This window comes from Festucalex cinctus, chromosome 12 (assembly GCF_051991245.1).
Source record: "Festucalex cinctus isolate MCC-2025b chromosome 12, RoL_Fcin_1.0, whole genome shotgun sequence".
NCBI lineage: Eukaryota > Metazoa > Chordata > Actinopteri > Syngnathiformes > Syngnathidae > Festucalex > Festucalex cinctus.
Window position 1 is genome coordinate 22,657,461 of NC_135422.1, and position 20,722 is coordinate 22,678,182.

Here is a 20,722-nt window from a genome sequence, read left to right on the forward strand (position 1 = left end):
TCAAGTCCAGGGTCCGGCCTTCCTGGGTGGAGTTTGCATGTTCTTCCTGTGCCCGCGTGGGTCTTCTCCGGGTACTCCGGTCTTCTTCCACATTCCAAAGACATGCTCAGCAGGTTAATTGGGCACTCTGAATTGTCCCTAGGTGTGCTTGTGAGTGTGGATGGTTGTTTGTCTCCGTGTGCCCTGCGATTAGCTGGCAACCAGTCCAGGGTGTCCCCTGCCTACTGCCCAGAGCCAGCTGAGATAGGCACCAGCACCCCCCGCGACCCTTGTGAGGAATAAGTGGTCAAGAAAATGGATGGATGGATTGATGTGCCATAATTAATCAATATCGTATTTAATTGATGTGAATCAAATCAGAAAAAAAAATCAAAATCGAGTCAAACTGAACTCTTGTGAATCAAAATCGAATTGATTGAAAAAATTAGAATTGATACCCAGCCCTACTAAAAAGTGAGTTTTAGGAAGATTCTCTCTTCGACTCGAGTCCAATCTTGCGTCAATCTTTTCTTCTTTCATAGAACTCCAAAGCCGTGTCTTCTATTGCAGGGTATCTGTCTCATGATTTTGCCTATTTCCATTTTGGACAAAGCTCTCTAAACATGCTGATTTTTAGCGATGGTCCACCTCAGTTGTAATTGTGTTGGTTAACCACTAATGCGAACGATGGCGGTCAGTGGTCACACAAAAATCAAACGGTGAAAAAACATTATTATGCTATATTGCTACAATTGATTACTACACAGCTTTCAGTCTTTGCACGTTTTGAGTGATGATCCTCAAACATGCTAAATGTACAAGCTCCAATCACAGTGAAGGGACAATGTGAAAAACATACAGAATACAACGCGTTAAATACCTCAGACAATATTCTTAATATTCAAAATGATCAAAGCTACTTTTGTACAAATGCTACCCTACTACATACTCAGTTTGTATTTAACCAAATGCATATAAGAAATGAAAAAGATGATCCACATTGAGTATTTACAGGTTCATATCAACTGTAATACAGGTTGAGTATTGAAATGTGTTTTTTTTTTTTTTTTAGACTGAAGAAAATCTGGAATGTGGTTGCCTGGCAGAAGTTAAAACAATCAAATATTCCAGCTTTTGTTTCCAACTCCTGCAGCCCACACACGCCCACAAAGTGTACCTCGATGATTGGGCCAGATTCCACCGGCAACAATCTGTACTTTGTGTGTGTGAGAAAATGATGAGAAAAATATGACGCAGCAGGGGCCAGATATTCTCCCCACCGCATGTATTCATGAATCACATGAGCATGTGTGGAAATGTGTGTCGCCGGGCATGTCTAAGAAAATTCTTGGCTACGCTGCCAATATTAATAAGTTCTATTATGATCCAACCTCATCTTGCTCACGACGCACACATAAAGGCAGTGTTGCAGTGATTTCCTTACTGAGAGCAAGTGGGAGTTGTGAGGTCGCTTTGGAGGGCGTGTGGGGGTGGGTAGTCGGTCAGGTGGGTCGGTGAGATTTGGGTGTCGTTGCAGCAGCGTGACAAGGACTGAGTGACATGGGAAGAAAAATGTATGAAAGACAGACACAGTATAGGAAATAATTGTAATGATTGTTTACATAATTTCTATTAACTGGAGCAATAACTGTTTTTTTTAATTATTTTATTTATTTATTTTTATTTATTTATTTATTTTTTATTTTTTTACCCTGCACCTCATGTGCAACCACATTAATAACAGAGACTTGATAAGGGAACGTGGGGAGGGAGGGAGTGCGGGTCGTGCAAAGGAGAGTGAGCAAGAGGAGGTGTCGTAAATTATAGCACATCGGTGACGCGATGGGAGAGAAAGTTGCTCTAAGAATTGCTTTGTTTTTCCGCTGCCGGCAGCCTGTAGCGTCCTCGTTCGATCAGAAAACATAACGGGCAGCCGTTTGTCTGCAAGTGCTGAAAAGGATGGAGTGGAATGAGGTGGATTTGGTGCAGGAATTTACCATTGAAGGGCAATGCAGCAAAATTAAAGTCCGCTCCTGCAGAATCACATGGGACAGCCTGCAGGTAAATACAGCGCGGCAGGAAAGTGATGGAGACTGCATGTTAAATATCAGACGGGAAAGGACAGCAGCTCAGTCTGCAGGATGTTGATTGCATGAGCTACAAAAAGTCTCGTTCTGTTTTCTGTGTTCCGACTGTGACAAGTGATCCAGATGAAGTGGAGTTCAAATGCTCATCTTGGACAGCAACTTGTGAAATGAGCAAGGTTAGGCATGCAACACAGCACTGAAGCAGTATCGTTAATTCATCTTATCTTCTTTTGCTAGAATGATCAACAACATTGTCGTGGTCAGATAATAGTGCGCCATGAAATTGGGACTACCATGAGGCAGCACAAAGTGACTTGGCTCTCTGCAGGTTTGCTGCATTACAAATGGCTTAACGCAGCAGTTTAGTCAAGTGACACCAAGGCACATAAGTAGCACATTTCCAACCCATGCCTACCTTTTTGAATGCTATACAAAAGTATAGCTCACCACTGGCTTTATTGTTTTCATGATGATTTTCACAGCGTTTTTCCATGTTTGCCAACATTTCAGACATGGTGGAGGTCTGTGCGCTACCAACTGACATTGTACTACTGGGTTAAAAATAGCCCATATTGGGTTATGGCAGTGCTTCTCAAATAATGGGGCGGGCCCCCCGAGGGGGGTGCGAGGCTCCATCAAGGGGGGCGCGTTTGACCTCGGGGAACATGCCTTTTTATTTTTTATTTTTTTTTACTGTCCTAGAATAAAGTGCAATTGCACCTCCACTACATTAGGGGGCAGTGGTGCTCATTATTGGCAGAGTATGCGCAGGGAGCATTCGCTCGGTGGTGTAGGGGTTTTGTTTGCACTGAGCATGCACGCTTTGCACACAGCAAAAAAAAAAATCAGCACAGATTATTTTATATATTTTTGTTTTGCAGGTTAACGTTTTTGTTTTTTTTTGTTTGTTTTTTTTAATATTGTGCTCCTGAGTTAATGTTGGTGATCAGTTTGAATGCATTATTATTTATTGATTTTATGAAATTTTATTTTTCCGTATCATATGGTTTGACATGGTCAGTCAAAATATGTTTATAGTTTAATTAAGGATTTAATTTAATTTTTGAATTTCAGATGCACTTTAAATCTTTTCTCTTACAGTTAATAAAGCTATTCTTTGCTGTAAGTTGGTCCATATTTCTTTCTTTTTTTTAATTCTCTTATACGTGAATACGGATCCAGTGTTATGCAGGGTTGTGCTTATAACAATTTTATAGAAATTATACTATTTATAGTCGCGGTGGGGTGGGGGTGGTGGGGGGTCGATGTTTTCTTCTTCCTGGGGGGGCATGACAGAAAATAATTGAGAAGCACTGGGTTATGGTCATAACAGAATTGCCATTATGGGCGGGTAATGATACCAGGGTTTTGTATCGGGCCGATACCCGGCCTTATTTCTAGGTAACAGTACTCGCGACAGCAGCTGACACTAATATCAGCAGCCCACTACTGTAGGGCTGTGCAGATCGATCCAAGTATCGATAGAATTGATACTAACGTGAGTATTGATATCGGATCAATACCAGAGCGCTAGCATCGCTATTTGACATTTATTTATATATTTTGGTTTCTCACGGGTCCCTTGCGCAATCCCTTTGTAGCACACGCGCATGTGCCGGCCTGCCAATCACAGCGGTGGGCGGCACTGGCCGTAACTATGAATTATTTTTACACTGAATGACATAATATGACAATGGGTTATTCTGTGCTTCGTTTGAGCTTTTCCAACTACTAGTAGAGCTAAGCATTCGTGTATCACAACATGTAAGAATCGTTTATGTAATGTGACTAGATTAGAGGAGCTTAAATGGCTGACGTTTCTTTGAAATGCAGAAGAGTGACATGGACTAAGAATATGAAGATTATTACTACTTTGCAAATAAATAACAGCCCAGGTATGTTTCCATTGATGATATTATATTATGGCAAATGGTCTAATATGCAAAAAAAAAGGCAAAAAAAGTTATTTAATAGGACAAATGATTTAAGATACTATAATATTTTATGAACCTAAAAGTACTTGGTCTCGGTATCGGTGATATTGGCAACAGTATTTACTTGGTATCGATCAATACCAAAATCTCAAGTATCGCACAGCTCTACTGCCCGCTTGTGGCCATTTTACAATCAATAACTAGAAATTGGAAAAACATCAAATTCATTTCATGCAATTTGAAGGAAAAAACGCTATATTGAAATATAGAGGTCTTGCATTAAAATGATTTTATTATCTTTATCTCCTTCATATTGCCTTTTTTTCTCAAAAGTACTAGTGGTATCAGTACTTGGTATTGGTATCAGTGACTACTCACTCAAGAATTGAGTACTCATCTTGCTATCAGCGGTATCAAACATCCCAGGTCATTTACGAGATAACAAAAAAGCGACAAGCCGACTTTGCAAAGGAGATGAGCTAAACTAGCGGTCAGCCGAAGTTGTGTATTGTGTGGAAGGCTCGATGCCCTGCACCACCATGCCGCCTCGCATATGTCATCTTGGTGCTACGACGGTCATCTGCTTTGGGAGAGGAGACTCACAATTGTTGTTATGTGTGTCGGGTGCTGTGTTGCTCACTTTGTGCGTGCACACGAATCGTGGTGCTTTCTTATATTTATAAAATCATTTAGGATGTCTCAAATTGCTCTGTGTTTGCTTTGCTTTCCGAAATGCTTCAGTCTTTTGACCAGCACTCATGATGATCAATGGTTTACATGTTCACTATTGAAACAGCTTTTGCAAACATCAGCCGTCTTCTGTTGCTGTGTTAAATTATTTGTTTGAGGTACTCAGCTTCTGACTCAGCATCAGTGGGGGTTCGCTGTCTTGTTTGAGGATATGTCAAAGTAGCAATCTTCTAATTGCTAGATGGCAACATCACCTGCATGCTGCCCTCACGGGCGCTTCAATTAACAAATTGCCTCCACCAAGCCAAGTCAGTGTACACACCCCAAGGAAAGACACCATCTGAAATACTTTTTGGAAACTCTAACCGGCAATATGTACATGTGAAACTGTAAACTCGTTCTGCACTTGTAACCGCTGGCCATCATTCACTAGCAGGAATTTCTATGGACAAGTAAAGTGTATTTTTGTGTGTGAGCTCATTTGCTTGTGAGTTGATAAACAAAGGCAGGATGTGGCTGGGTTGGGACCTTCCTTCCTTGTTATCTTGTATTCATTTCTCGCTCCATACTTGCAGTGATATTTGCATCTCAGGATTCTCATCTGAAAATATTGAAATTAAATGCTAATGTCATTTTATATGTAGTATTTTTTTTTAGTTATTTATTATACTGACTGCAATTCTCCATGGAAGATTCAACTCTCTACTGTATAACTCCACTCATGGAAGTAGACCTGCAAGGAGGTAAAATGTAGTGCACCTCTTGAGGGTTGATGCCTTGCTCAAAGGCACCTGGATGACTGATTTTTACTCCATGTGCAGCACTTTGTATGCAGCAATAGTTGCTTTAAAGTGCTTCATTGTTGTGTACTGAGAGGTCGGATCCCAGAATGCAGACACAAATAAGATTTTCTCCATTTATTCACATCGAGGGGCAGAAACCCAGAGACGCAGTATGCCCGACAGTCTTTAATAATCCAGCAACGAACACATTTCTCAGACTTTACCAGCAGACAGTAAATCATAAAGCACTAAAGAATAGCATCACATAGGTCCAGATTCCACCTAAAGGACCAAAGGCTGACATCATGAACATCACGCACTGTAAACAGACACTTGTTACACCAGTACTGCATAACAGGTCATGAACTCTGGCGCAGGCCATGGCATTCACAAAGTTGAGTTAAATGACAAAAGCAAGGGAAGTCAAACGTGCAAAATCATCTGGAGGCGCTTTTTTTTAAATTTGCTGCTGCTAAATGACGTCACTTCTATGCCACACGCTTTTGAACGTTGTTAATATCAAATATTAAATAATAGTCACATTTAAAGGTGTACTCAACCCTCATTCAACTTTTTTTGCTGCTAAACTGTTTAAACTGGTGTCCACATGTCCTTGTCATTATTTTGACATTTTAGTGCATGTTTGTTCAAAACTTGAATTTGGGGCAAAAAATGTGTTTGGCGCCATCTTAAGGGTATACACTGGTATAAACTGAGTTCGTTTAGCACTTTGTCCTCTCATTACACACGGAAATCAGTTATGACGTGACTTGCAAAGTGTGACATAGTCGCTCTGCCACCCACGGCTCAGTCTCGTACACCTCCTTAAACGCCTCCGTAGTGAGTTGGAGTTGGAATAGTAGCGTTTTGCATACATCTTTTTACCCATTTTCAGGTTAGTGGTTTATTAGCATAGCATTTGGTTAGCTTATTTAGCATAGCTTTCCATAGTATAGACATGATCTAGATCAGTTTTCACTGCTGCTGTCAGTCGCAGCCAGACCACGCCCAACCTCTCCCCAGTCGCAACGCAACGACACCTTTTGAGTGCTGATTTCAAATCTTCGTGAGAGCTGGAACAAGAGACACCAAAGGCTCATGTATTTGTTTTTATTTTCATTTTGTTGGTGAAAAGGGTTTTTCACTTTTGGTTTGAGTTATTTTTCATTAGTTTTGTTAAACTAGAATAACCTTGGTGTGTACGCTGTCCTGCTTGCGACCGATGTGCTTGTTGTGCATGACTTTATTGACATTATACAGGATTGGGATAAGTCGTCTTGTATTTGTTAAACAGTAGTTTGTCAGTTGTTTTTTTAAGATGGCTGTTGTATTGTAAATAAGGGCCTATTAAAAAAGATTGCTGGGACAGGATGACCTGAAATGGACCTGCCGTTCGGGAACAGCCCTGAATTTCCCCGCCTCTGCTCCGTATCCAAAGCATAAGCCCTTACAAATGAGCGAGTGCCGCCCAGCACGTGATAAAATGCAGGCTTATGTGAGCAGTATGATCAGATTGCATTGCAGATGTGATGCTGTCAGTGACAGTGTCACAAAAGTGACGCCAAATAGAAAGCAGGCCATTTTCCCTGAACTAATGCTATAACTCTGTCACCCTGCCAAGGCCACCAGCTGCTAACATAATAACATGTAGCAAGCTGTAGAAGCTGAAAACGTGAATGTGAAAATGTGAAACGCGTGTGCAGCTGTACACTCTAGGCCAGCATTTATCTTATGTCACTCTTCTGGTTTTGTCTAATCAGGAACAACCTCATCCATCTTCAATGTGACAGTCTATAATAGATGGACCAATGAGAGTAGCAACACAAAGGAAATCATGTTTTTACTGTTGTATTGATAATATTTTGCTGTAGTTAATACATGCACCATGTGGAAGTTATTACGTAAAGGTGCAGTTATCATTTGATTTTCCTGTATGTATTGTGTAGGTTCCCCGGGTGGAGTTAACCCTCTCGGAGCTCCAGGAAATGGCCACAAGACAACAGCAACAAATAGACGCTCACCAACAGATGTTGCTTGCCAAGGTACATTTTTCACACACATTCTCTGGATGGATTGCCCGTCACTTAATTTAAGCTTGGAGTCAGTCTTAAATGGGTTGACCTTTTGTCTTCGTGTGTGTGGTGTGTAAAGAAGATCATGGCTCATATATTTTCCAAAAGGATGCTGTCAAGGTGGGCATCTAAGGATTATCATGCAAGCAGTGAGATGGGAAGGAAATGAAGTCATCAGGAAGTCACAGATGCTGGACAGTCAAAGTCTATTCTGTTCCAAAAAGACAGGAAAGGAATGAATTCAAATACATTTTAAGCACATTACTAGATCTATGAATTGATTCTAGTGATAAATTATCTCAGGTTTGGTTTTTGGATTTCTTTTCAGATGTGACATTGGCAATGTTTTGCATGTTTAATGTCTTTATTGCAATGTATTAATGTCTGTTTTTATGGGTTATTGTCAATCCGTCAATATTTCAAGCCAAACTGCATTGTAATTGGAAATTTGTCATTCTTCAGTAGACAAGGCTCAAAGTAAGAAATTTTCGTTTCTCACTTTGAGAGTCAAAATTGTCATTTTGCACCTCAAACACGTTGAAACTTAAAACTGTGAATAGGCTGTGTACAGTTTAGAGCAGAGGTGTCAAACACACGGCCCACGGGCCGGATCAGGCCCGCAAAGGGGTTCAATCTGGCCCATGAGACATGTGATGAAGTGAAGTCGGATGAATTAATCAGCCGGCCACAATTAAATATATATATTTGTAATTTCACAAACAGTCCTCATATGAGTACTGTAACTTGTACACAGAACCACCCTGTGAGTCATTATTTTACACACAACTTAAAGTTATGGTTTGTTTAAAAAAAGTGTTTTTTTTTGTTTGTTTTTTTTAAATTGTAGACAAACATAAACGTGTTAAATACGACACAATTTCAATTACTGGTAACACAAATACATATGACAAGGATTAACGTTCTTATAACTTCATTAACTGTGCCACACAATGCATTCTGGGAACTATATACGGTATATGCAAAACAGGTAGAATTAACACGTCCGGAACTCATACAGGCAAAGTGTTGCTGCATTTCATTTGCATTTGTGTTATTTTTTGAAACAATAGATTACAGTTAAGCTCGGTAATTTAGGGATGGACTAAAAATCACAAAAATCTGTGTATAATTGACGGCAATTGTTTTTAAGTTATATACCATTATTTTGCCGATTCGGCCCACTTAGTAATATATTTTCCTCCATGCGGCCATATGAGTTTGACACCCCTGGTTTAGAGCAAAAGGCTGAACTGCTAAATTTGACAGAAATCGCTGGATGCTATCTTGTTAAGTCCGTAACACAACTGGTCCGAATACAGTATTTACAAACAAAAATAAAATAAAATCATCAAAGTGGCCGGCAGCCTTTGTATTATTTCGATCCATGCAGGACTCGGGAGGTGAGATGCGCGACAGTGCCAGCGGGCACAAATACTATCCAGTTGTGTCTTGGCTAAATAAACATTGTGAAACACTGTTCTTGTGCTTCACTCGCCTTATTTCGGAGGAATCTGCGAGAGCTCTGTTCCCCTGTCAGGAATGGTGTGAATATGAGTGTGGATGTTTGTCTGCCGTTAAATGTTCCCTGCGATTGTCTGGCGAGCAGCCCAGGCTGTCGTCAGCCTCTTACCTGAAGTCAGCTGGGATCGGCTCCAGTTCCTCTGGACACTGAACAGATAGAAAATAGATGGACGGAAGTAGTTGCATAAGAGATGCTACTCTTCTTCCCGAGAACTTGTAAAGTCACCTTGGCAACAAATGAGAACAAAAAAGTCTGTACATTGTACATGTAATGCTAAAATGAAAATCACCACTTTTGCATTGTTCATAACATTTTAGCAGCAGAAAATAGAATAGTTGGTCAAGCATAATACACAATAGGATTGGTGTAAATGCTTGTCTCTCAGCATCCATACAAAAATATTTTTAACACACTGTATGAATTATTGTCCGTCAGCATTCCCAACAATGATGCCTCTTTATCAAGTCATACAATGATGGTGACGTTTACTGTCATGGAATTTTGATGCCAATTGCCATACACAGCATTAGGAGCATGTGGCGGAATATCTTGTCAGCACCTCCTAACAGCGATAGATAAACAACACATGCTAAATATTTCCTTCGAGAATATAACCGCTAACTTTTTTTTTTTTTTTTTTTTTTTTTTTTTAGCATATAGTTTTCTTACTTTTCAGATTCATATAACATGACATGGATAAAAACTTCCAAAAAAATGAACCCCAAACAAATCTGCTGGTAACCAGCTCTGTACCTATGTACAGTACCAAAGCAAGTTTCCATTACATAATGTAGTATTAGCAGGCATGCAAGAATGTTTTTTCAAGTGAGTGATAGAGACACAGACACTTGTCAGCATTCCAATGCCCTCTTCCTCTGGACGCATACAAAACGCACACACAAACAAGCACGCACATGTCGATCCAAAGAGGTCTGAAGTGCCACTGTCACATTTCTATCAGGCCAAGCGCAATACTATATGTGGTTTGTGGATTGTCATTCAACCATGGCACCTGTGGAGTCCTGTGAAATGTTCTTTGAGATTTGGGCTGTTTGGTCCCTGTTTGACCAGTGTGTGAGTGCTTGAGCTATTTCAGGGATCATAAAGGGTGTGCATTCTAAACTGAAATATGTTCTCCTTCTCTTTGTTTTAGGAGCAAAGGCTGCGGTATCTTCAACAAGGAGGCAGATCCAACCCGGGACAGACACAGGTGGGATCCAGATGGCAATTTTGCATGCCAATTCCAAAGAAAAACGTGAATGACACGCAGACAGTTGTGGAGTATATACAGTTAAAGGAAAAGTATATGAGAACCTTTTGGAATTACCTGGATTTGTTCACAAACTGGCCACAAAAATCTGATATATCAAGTCACAATAATAGAAGCACAGCATTCTTCAACTAAAACCACACAATTATTGATATCATTTACTAAGATTGAAAATAGTAGTCACTAAATTTAATGAACTTCATAATAAGCGATAACCGAGTGGATCATCGTGAAAAAAAACAAAAAACAAAAAAACATTTAATTTGTCATTTGACCCATCACATTCGTGGCCACAGCAAACACACACTGGAGTTGAGGGCTACTTAAGCGGCTGGGATATGAGAGTCTTGCTCAAGGACAACACAATCATGTGTCTTGGGGTGGATGGCCTTCAACCGGGGTCACCACAGTGGCAGGTGATGGATGATCTTAACCATTTGGCGGCGCCTTCCCGGGTCTAAGATTCTACCGAGAAAGCAGTTGGGGGCTGGAGGAGAGGGGAACTGCATCACGCGTTATACCGGTTCATTCATGGCAGAGATGGATAGCGAAAGAGAAACCAGTAGGGGTGTGAATTGCCTAGTACCTGACGATTCGATTCGTATCACGATTCACAGGTCACGATTCGATTCGATACCGATTAATCCCGATACGAATTTATAAGTCGATTGTTGCGATTTTTTTCATTCAAATTTAGAAAATACTAATCAGTAAGCTTGTAGAGTGTAAATTTATATGAAAATGTATTATTTATCTGAAATTTCAGTCTTATAGAGGTTGTAATCTGTTTCATGTTTGAACAGCATTAAAATAAAAATATTAAGGCTTAATGTTCCGTTCATATAACATCCTTCCATGCTCAAGGTGTGAATCCTAAAAAAAAAAAAAAAAAAAAAAAAAAATCGATTCGGCCAATTATTGAATCGATTCGAGAATCGCGCGATGTAGTATCGCGATATATCGCCGAATCGATTTTTTTTAACACCCCTAGAAACCAGACACCATCGCGAATTTCAAGAAATTTGAATCTGTGAATGTCACCAGGCTGCCGTCCACAGCTATCTTTACAGAGATAGGCAACGTTTTATACGTCTGTGAATGCTCTCGGCTTATTAGCGTTCACATTCCGCTAGCCTACTGTAGCTATAATCATCAGCGAGTAAAATAAGGCAACGTTTAGCCTAATCGGAGCACCACAAGAACACGCATGACGTCACATCTGCGGGAAATTTTCAAACCCGAATTCAGTCTGAAAACTATTGGCCGGGGGTACCCATTGTGAACAGCTAAGGTGTCCATCTACTAATTAGAAGATGTTTGAGTCATAAATGGTCCAATAAAAAGGCTATTTGTAAAGATATTTTTGGACAAATTGTTACATAGGGCAGCGTTAATAACCCTATAAAGCCTGAACCATGACATATATGACAGAAAATTCAGATTCTTTGTAAATAGAGTATTTATCGGTCTTTTTGAACAAACAAACATTTAAATCAACTTCCACATATGACTTTTGACTTGTGTCATATTTGATACATCCGGTCACAATGCTTTAAATTCATACATTTATAGTATAACTGTCAAAAATATAATAATAGACATATCAAATGCCACGGAAGAGGCGGGACGTGATTTTGCACATCAGTTTGTTTCCGGTTCGGTTTGCGACGTGTGGGCTGCGTCAAAAATACTTGTGCTTCCGATTTGTGCCCCTGGGTTGCGCGTTCGCAACCTGGACTGGAAATAAACTGATGTGCAAAATCACGTCCCGCCTCTTCTGTGGCATATACCCCATTAGTATTTCAAAAATCAGAAAGAACATTTTGTTCGTTCATTCGGTGAAATGTCCGCTGTTCGAGTCGCTTTCCAGTCATGTGTCGTTGTGTCCTTGGGCAAGACCCTTCACGCACATTGCCTCCAGTGTCCCTCATTAGGGGTGTGCCAAAAAATCGATTCATAAAAGAATCGAGATTCTCATTTATGAATCGAATCAAATCGAAATTAATATTCAAGAATCAATTTTATTTAAATTAGAAATGAAGAAGAAGGGGAAAAGGCAGTTGTAGCCCACATGCTGTTTTTTGTGGAAAAGGCACTTACAATACAAAATTAATACATGTTTAAACAAAAAAAAGACACTTTAATGTCTCTGTTTGTCATTTTGTCTTGCAAAGCAGACTGGAGTAGATCATGACAAATTGAAGCAGAAATCATTTATCAATCAAATAATTTTGAATCGAAAATCGGTTGAATCGAGAATCGATTCTGAATCGAATCGTAGCCCCAAAAATCGTAATCGAATCGAATCGTGAGACGGTCAAAGATTCCCAGCCCTAATGTTTGGTGGTGTTTGGAGGGGCCGTAAAGCTCTGTGGCTACTCACGTAGTTTACCACCAGAGTGGGAATAATGTATCCATTGTAAAGATATTTGAGTGTGAAAAAGCACCATATAAATCTGTTGCATTATTTTTTTTCAAATAATAAATCCACCATAGAGTAAGTTTGGGGACGCCAGCAATCGTATTTAAAAAAAAAAAAAAAATCTTTTTTTTTAACTCACGTGAGTGCCCAATACCATCCAGCTCGTTTTTGAAAAATGCCAAGCAAGGTCATTAGAAAGCAGATCTACATATGTGGTGTTGATGTATCTTATATTTACAATAGTTTGCTGTTGTTGCTGTTTTTTTTTTTTTCATTTTGTTCAGTCTGAAGCTGAGAAACTGCAGCGGTTGAAGGAGCGGGTGGAGATTCAGGAGGCAAAGCTGAAGAAGATTCGAGCCATGAGAGGACAAGTGGACTACAGTAAACTGATCAATGGGAACCTCTGTACGCCCGAACATACAAGAGTAGATGCGATTCTGTTGGATGACTGAAAATGAACAAATAAGCAATCCTGAATTGATGTTTTCTGTTTTCAGCGGCAGAGATTGAGCATGTTAGCAACCTGTTTCAGGAGAAGCAGGCTGAGCTGCAGTCTGCCGTGACCCGAGTTGACCAGGTATCTCATGGGGATTAAAGAGTCAAGTTCGTGTCGCCCTAGGAATGATTTGTAATCTATTTTTAAACTGCTTCGCCAGCTGACCCAACAGCTGGAGGATCTGAGGAAAGGACGCCTTCAGCTGCATTCTGTCGCATCCCAGCAGGGGGCACCCAACAGACCTCAAGGTGCGCCCACTGGAATGAAAGGCCCCCCACTTTCTGGCCCCGCTGCCTTGGAACTGAGGAAACTCTACCAAGAGCTGCAGGTAATAAGACCCGCTTTGCATTTCAAAATGGAAAGTTGCCGTTGAGTGTTTCTCATGTTGTTTTGTCAGGCTCGCAACCGTCACAATCTGGAGCAAAGTAGCAAGTTGGCGCACAACAAGGAGCTGCTGAACAAGAGGAATGCTCAGGTGACAGTGATGGATCAACGCATTGGGGACTTGAGGGAGCGACTGCAGAAGAAGAGAGCCGAAGTACGCCTGATAGTTTTCGTTTTTGAGACGACTGCTCCTTCGCCTGCTTGACTTTCTACTTGGCATCTTGCAGTTGAGCCGTATGAACGGGGGAGGCCCACCTTCTCCTCAAAACACGACTCATCCGAGTGGTGGAGTCTCAGGACGAGTGGCTGCTGTCTTCCCCTACATCCAAGCTCCACCTGAAGGGGGGCAGGAGGCGGGGTACAAACTGTCACCTGAGACATCCCCCAAACCTTCACAAATCAGTCACATCCGCTCCCTATCAGGTGGGTGTGAAGTATTTTTGGATCCATTTCTTCCTCTCATATCTGGCAATTCTCTAACTGGCTGCTTTTCTGTCTCCTTTTCCTGTCTGTTGCCTTTTCCTGTCCCTTTTGTCGTTTTCATTTCCAACCTTGACCTTCACTTTATCACTCGTTATGTAACGTGATGTCATGTCATTGTCGTCATATTGCCCGCAACTGTTGCCGTGTTTCCATTACTTGTGACGACGGTTGTCCCGTTGATTGTGCTTTGTGGTTGTTATTGTGGCCATGGGTGTGCTCGTGCAGACGAGGACAAGAGTGGCGTCAGGAAGCCTCCCAGCCAATGGAAAGTGTCAGATTTAGACATCATCCTGTCACAGCCAAATGACTTATGCGAGGGTCCTCACATTCCTCAGGGCGACAAGAGTAACAACAGTGAGTCTTTACGGAAGAAACTCACTTTGTTCCCAGCTCTGATCTCCTCACTTTGGATCACGGCCTATTGATGACATGACTGGGGCTCATATTCAGAATATATGATCAGTGTAAAGGAGATTATGAGACGTAAAATTGTGAGCTTGTTCAGAATAATAGGAGTGTTTAAAACATCATTAAAGCTCATAATCTAGCACTAGCTTTTATTTTCCATCCATCCAGCCATCCATCCATCCATTTTCTGAACCGCTTACTCCTCTCAAAGGTCACGGGGGCTGCTGGAGCCTATCTCAGCTGGCTATGGGCAGTAGGCGGGGTACACCTTGAACTGGTTGCCAGCCAATCACAGGAGCTTTTATTTTCATACACACAAATGCATCAAATGAGCACGTGTCCGGCTGTTTACTGAATACACTGAATAATGGGAAGCTCTTCCTTTCTTATGAATCTCTGAATTAATGTTTAGTAGCTGTTTGTGAGGAGTGCTTAACATCTACGTTGCATAGAGTCAACAAACTATGTAATTGCAGCTGTGAAGTACTATTCGATGACTGGGCATGGGGAATGGGCTGGCCACTCTATAATCTTGATATTGTTGGCCTGGAACCAAAATGACCCCCACCTACATTGACAGACAAAAACTCACTTCTGGCAATCCGTCACTCATCAACAAAACGGTTGTCTGTCATTCATCTGCCAATTGCGTATCGTGTACTTCCTGTCCATCTTCCGATCTAATGTACATGCCCACATACCCATGTACCTCCCTCCCTAACTAGTATTCTGCAGAAGAATATTGGTACAAATCCGAACACATGATATCAACAAGAGAGGGAGTCTTGGACCAAGACTCTTTATGAATCCCATCGTAATCTTAAATGCCAAAGCAAATGCCACAAAGCTATTTATGTTCCCGGCTTGCTTCAAGTTTGCAACTGTGGTGTTGTAAATCACGTCAACAGGCTGCTGGCGCACACAATGCATTAGAGGAAGGTCAAATCATTCCAAACTGTAAACTCTGCAGTAATGTATGCAGATGTTTTTGGCTTGATATTTTTTTGTGTGTGTGTAAAGACCATACAGAGTCATGATCTCGGTTTTGGAACGTACACATTATATAACATAAGAATGCTTTTTAATGCAGAACAAAACAAATGATGTAGTATATTTTCATTCACATTAGTTGTTTATATGTACTAAATCCTGTGTGCCATTTTCTTGAGCTATTACGTGCTCAAAAAAATCAAAGTTTTAAACCATCCATCCTCTCTGGAGGCCTGGGTTATATCAGCAGGGAACGTTTGATCATGTTTCTAAAAATAAATGGTCCTTGTAACAATAGCGACACGTTTTTTATGTCTGCCTAGTCACTGTTTTACATCATCAGTGTAGCTTTGCCATAATAACTGTCATTTTAAAGATTGGATTGTTCATTTGTTCTTTTGACTTTCTTCTAATTTGTAACGCCTACTTATCAAATCACATTTGTCAATGGACAAAGGGACATCAAAAGTGTCAGCATGCAGTCTGCTGCAGCAGGACGGGACATAATGTGGTGACAAGTGCTGTGGAGCCATTCGCTCTAATCTGGACTCTCGGGCAGATAGCCAAATTTCCACCCTGCGCAGAGCTGACTGTTTGCTTCCTGTTGCCACTGCTTTCCTCCTGAGGTCAGCAGGACAGTGCAGTGGCACTCAACATGTTGTGCAGCTGATAATAAGTATTAGTCTGTGTCAGTGCTGTGACGTGGTTGTGCTGCGGAGAGCTGTGAGATAACACAGCTTAAAATGATACTTGATACTTGGAACTGTCCCACTAAAAGCCACAAAATGCAGTATGCTGTTTTATCGAATGCATGATTTTTTTTTCATGGCATCAAGATAAGCTTTTGAGGAAATGTAGTTATGAAGCACAAGGTCACATATTCCCTGAATTCAGCAGCCATGAATCAATATTTGAGTAACTGGTCTGATACTGTGATTAGAGTTGCATTTGGCTGTGCCAGACGGTTATGTAACTGCACCACCATAGAGAAAATTGTGAAAGTTGTGTCGTTGCAAAGCAAACTGCTCGTGCATTAGCACTAATTAACAGGTCAATTTCTCATTTAAAAAAAAAAAAAAAAAAGGGGGCACGTACCTAATACCAGGTGGCAATATCGTGCCGATGCCAGGCCTTATTTCAAGAAATCTGTACTCTTTTACTGGTATTGGTCTGATAAAAAATGTGGTATTGAACATCCCAGAGAGAGAGAGTGAGAGAGAGAGAGAGAGAGAGAGAGAGAGAGAGAGAGAGAGAGAGAGAGAGAGAGAGAGAGAGAGAATAATCTTTACTTTTTATATGACCTTACCTTGCATCTTTATTTATTTATTTTTTTAGCATATTAAACATTTTGCTCTGACATTCTCTACAAACTGCTGTTTGAAGCTTACAGTATGGAAAGTTCTTTTGTTGTTTTGTGCGTCAACATCAGAATGTGAACTTTGACAAGTTCAAAGTACATGATGGCTTTTGTGCCAGAAGTTTAGTTTCAGATTCTTGTTCTAAATAACTGAAGATCAACCAGACCTATACTGCTTTATTTCACACTAATACATGCTTAGATAACAGCTAACAATCAGGCAGCAAATAAGTCCTCATGGCCCTTTCAGCGTCTTGACAGTAGCATGTGACTTAAATTGTATGTCAGCAGAACTTCTGCCCCAATGCCTTTTTCAGCCCACTTTGTCACACTTCACGGTTTTCAACTGATGGTCTTTATTTTTTTCATTAAAGAGATACTTTACTTATTTAGCCATTTTTGACAGTCAAACATGAACATTTTGTCTATAATAAATTTGATATTTTCATTATTTTTCATGTACAATTAGTACCTTTAAAAACACCTTTTGTAACTTGCTGTCGATTGGAAATGACATCACAAGGGCTCGAGTAACCAATCACAAATCAGCTTGTGAATGTCACAAGACCAAACCTAGAAAACAGGTGAGTTGTGATTGGTTACCTGAGCCCTTGTGATGTCATTTTGAGTCGACAGCAAGTTGCAAAATGTGTTTTTAAAGGTACTAATTGTACATGAAAAATAATGAACGTATCAAATTAATTATAGACAAAATATAATTTTTTTTTATTGCTAAAATGGGCTAAATAAGTGAAGTATCCCTGTGAGCATGAACTTATCTAACCTGTTGTTGTGTTTCTTGCCTTACAGCCAGTGAAGCATCGTGGCCTACCATTGGTAAAAATGTGTCGAATTGGAGGACTAACAGTGCAGAACAGGTAAGGTTGGGGCACAAGTAAACCATAGGATGTAAAAGGCGGGGGTTGGGTGGGGTGTGGGAGGGTGTACTTTGAAAACGCTTCCCTGGATGAAAAGGTAATTATTCCGATCAAGCTGGGAAGCTGCTACCTGTACATGCACAGCTTTATAGTTGTTTACTGTCAGCTCTCACAGGGTCAACATCAGTGACGTTTGACATGACAAATGCTTTACTTAATGAATGTTCAAAAGTCAAAGATCTTGTATAAAGCATTCTATGATAGTAGAGACTGTTTTTATATAGTTTCTCCATTAATGTGAGGCTCCAGTGCACAAAGCAAGGTCCACAGAGGCATGACCGGAGTTGTATTTGCTGTTTCTTTTCAATGTCGTCAGCATCTCCCTTCTGGTTATGGCACCTACCCCAGCACCACCCACCAAGCAGCAGGGAATCACTGCTCCACCAGCTCCCTGCCTCGATCCGCTCCTGGCACATTGGGATGGCCCCGATCCAGCACTGCCAACGCCACCTCATCTTCCTCAACCTCGTCTTCGTCTTCACAGCAAATTCAACAACGCATTGCAGTCCCTCCAAATTTAAACCAAGGTAATGTCAGACCTGATGACTTGCAAATGATTGTCGTCTACCAAAATGGGATGAAAGAACTTTTTCCTGCCTCCCCCGCAAGGCTCGAACACCGGCCCCCAGCCTTCGACCTTGCCACCTCCGAGTGAACGAAGCGATCCGCCTCCGGCAGTTGCTGTACGTCCTTACGTCGCGGACCATCCATCCAGGCCCCAGTCCCCGAGAAAGGGCCCGGCCACAATGAACAGCAGCTCCATCTACAGCATGTACCTTCAGCAGCCTCAAGCTAAGAATTACGGCTCACTCAGCAACAGGACCACTGTCAAAGCAGGTCAGTCAACAGTGAGGACAGAAGCCACATTGTTCAGTCTGTCAAATCATTTCCTTTCTGCCCCACAGTCTATGGGAAACCCATCCTGCCCACCTCCTCCACGTCTCCGTCCCCTCTTCCTTTTCTCCACGGAGGAATACGGACAGAAGACGTTCCAGACAAGGAAGGAGTAAAAGGAAGTGGAGGAGGAGAGCCCATCGATGGGCAAATCCTACCTCCTCCGAGCGTGGACAACATCCCTCGTCCTCTCAGTCCGACTAAGCTCACGCCAGTTGGTAGGTTGCACAGGATAAATCAGTGATGACCAGATTTTCAAAATGAGAGCAATATATTATTACAACACTACAATTTTGCTGAAAATCAAATAGACAACAAATTCTCTCGAGGAAATATTTCGAACAAATGTAGTCAATCTGGTGACAGGTGGTTATATTATTTCATCCATCCATTCCCTTGACCGCTTATTCCTCACAAGTGTGCTGGAGCCTATCTAAGCTGGCTTTTGGCCAGTAGCCAGGGGTACACCCTGGACTGGTTTCCAGCCAATCGCAGGGTTATGTTATTACTTTAGCTAATGCTAAATGCTACCTTGGTTAACAGTTCAACACTTCAACCTTTTTTGCTCAGTCCCAGCAACTTTTGGAAGCTGGCGATGCCGTTTACTGAATTCGTGCCGGTTCCGCATCAGCTTCCATTGGGCCTGACTGGCCACTGTAGCATTAGGCAAGTGGGACTACATTTCCCATGATTCTTAGACACGGAAAGAGGAAGTAGTTCTCATTCCGGTACACGCCTGCAAGCATTTAGATGCGGATGAGAATTCAATATGACTGTGAAAATAAATCGGAAGGAATTTAACAGTTATATTACTTTTTCATTGGTTTATTGTATGAATCACAATGACAACTGTGTGATTGACATACACATGGCCCAAACAGTTGGCTTGCTGACTGGTGGGGCCGGTGTGAAAGTGAAAACAATGGAGTTGTGCTGTCACTAGCGAATAGTTTTAGAATTAATCTATCGATTATTCAATCAATTAACCCACTAATCGGCTTCATTTTAATTTTGCATTAAAGTTTATTACAAAAGCATTTCCCCCCCAATTTATTGTTTATTAACCACTGATTGGTGTTTATTTTGTACTTTGTATTCATATAGTGATTTAAAAAAGGGGGATTAGTGTTGTACCATGTTATCGGTTCGTTCATTGTTTTCAAAAATAAAAACACGTTTGCAAATGTCTTATTTTGATTAAACACACAAGATAATCAGTCTCTTTCATGAAGGACTGCAGAAATCAGTCAACAATTAATCTTGATGTGCTGAAATGAGAGGATTTGGACAATTTTAAATTAAAAAATGGCTCCAGTGGATTACTATATTATTAAAATAGTTATTGATTAATTTGATAATCGATTACTTGCCAATAATCGCTTAATTTTGACAGCTCTACAATGGAGCTGGTGAAATCCACCAGGACTGGGGACACAAGTGTCAAAACCAGGACTGTCACAGTTAAACTGATATCTGGTCACACTAATAAAGAAGTTTGAGAAGAAGTTTTTTTTTGAAGTTGTTGAATGTTTTTATCTTTTCAAAGGCAGAATTTTGCATACAGTTCTCTGTTTGCACCTCTATAGATAATGCAGGTGTACCTAATGTGTCCATTGGTTGGATGTTCAGCAAAAATCTTAGTAGCATCACTTCCATTTGAAATTCACAAACAAGTTTGAAATAATGTTTATGTTATAAATAACCCTCTGTCTTCAGCCCACTCTCAACTCCGCTACCAAAACGATGCCGACCTGGAAGTCCTCCGCCGTCGTCTCAGCAATGCCCCACGACCTCTGAAGAAGCGGAGTTCAATTACTGAACCTGAGGGCCCACAGGGGCCAAACATTCAAAAATTACTGTACCAGAGGTTTGTGCAGAACTCCATTCCATTTTATAGGCTGAGTTTTGATCTTCCATACTGAATATTGATGGTGTGGTCATTTTGTGGTTGTTATCTGCAGGTTTAACACTTTGGCTGGAGGCATGGAAGGAGTCTCAGGTAGGATATGTCGCC

The 20,722-nt window shown here is 41.0% G+C and overlaps 1 protein-coding gene across 5 annotated transcripts in view; it reads left to right on the top strand.

Moving 5' to 3' along the window:
- LOC144031571 (apoptosis-stimulating of p53 protein 1-like) overlaps window positions 1-20,722 on the top strand; it is a 68,178-nt gene that overhangs the window by 40,111 nt on the left and 7,345 nt on the right. For 3 of the 5 annotated variants that reach the window (XM_077538854.1, XM_077538855.1, XM_077538858.1), the window contains 14 exons: window positions 7,419-7,514; window positions 10,220-10,276; window positions 13,043-13,163; window positions 13,256-13,335; window positions 13,415-13,582; window positions 13,652-13,792; window positions 13,866-14,061; window positions 14,347-14,475; window positions 17,687-17,754; window positions 18,131-18,341; window positions 18,424-18,651; window positions 18,720-18,926; window positions 20,425-20,575; window positions 20,670-20,707. In XM_077538854.1, coding sequence (XP_077394980.1) covers window positions 7,419-7,514; window positions 10,220-10,276; window positions 13,043-13,163; window positions 13,256-13,335; window positions 13,415-13,582; window positions 13,652-13,792; window positions 13,866-14,061; window positions 14,347-14,475; window positions 17,687-17,754; window positions 18,131-18,341; window positions 18,424-18,651; window positions 18,720-18,926; window positions 20,425-20,575; window positions 20,670-20,707 — 1,891 coding nt within the window. Of the gene's footprint in view, window positions 1-1,784; window positions 2,041-7,418; window positions 7,515-10,219; window positions 10,277-13,042; window positions 13,164-13,255; window positions 13,336-13,414; window positions 13,583-13,651; window positions 13,793-13,865; window positions 14,062-14,346; window positions 14,476-17,686; window positions 17,755-18,130; window positions 18,342-18,423; window positions 18,652-18,719; window positions 18,927-20,424; window positions 20,576-20,669; window positions 20,708-20,722 lie in introns of those variants that run through there. The other 2 variants (XM_077538857.1, XM_077538856.1) reach the window with 2 other exon arrangements.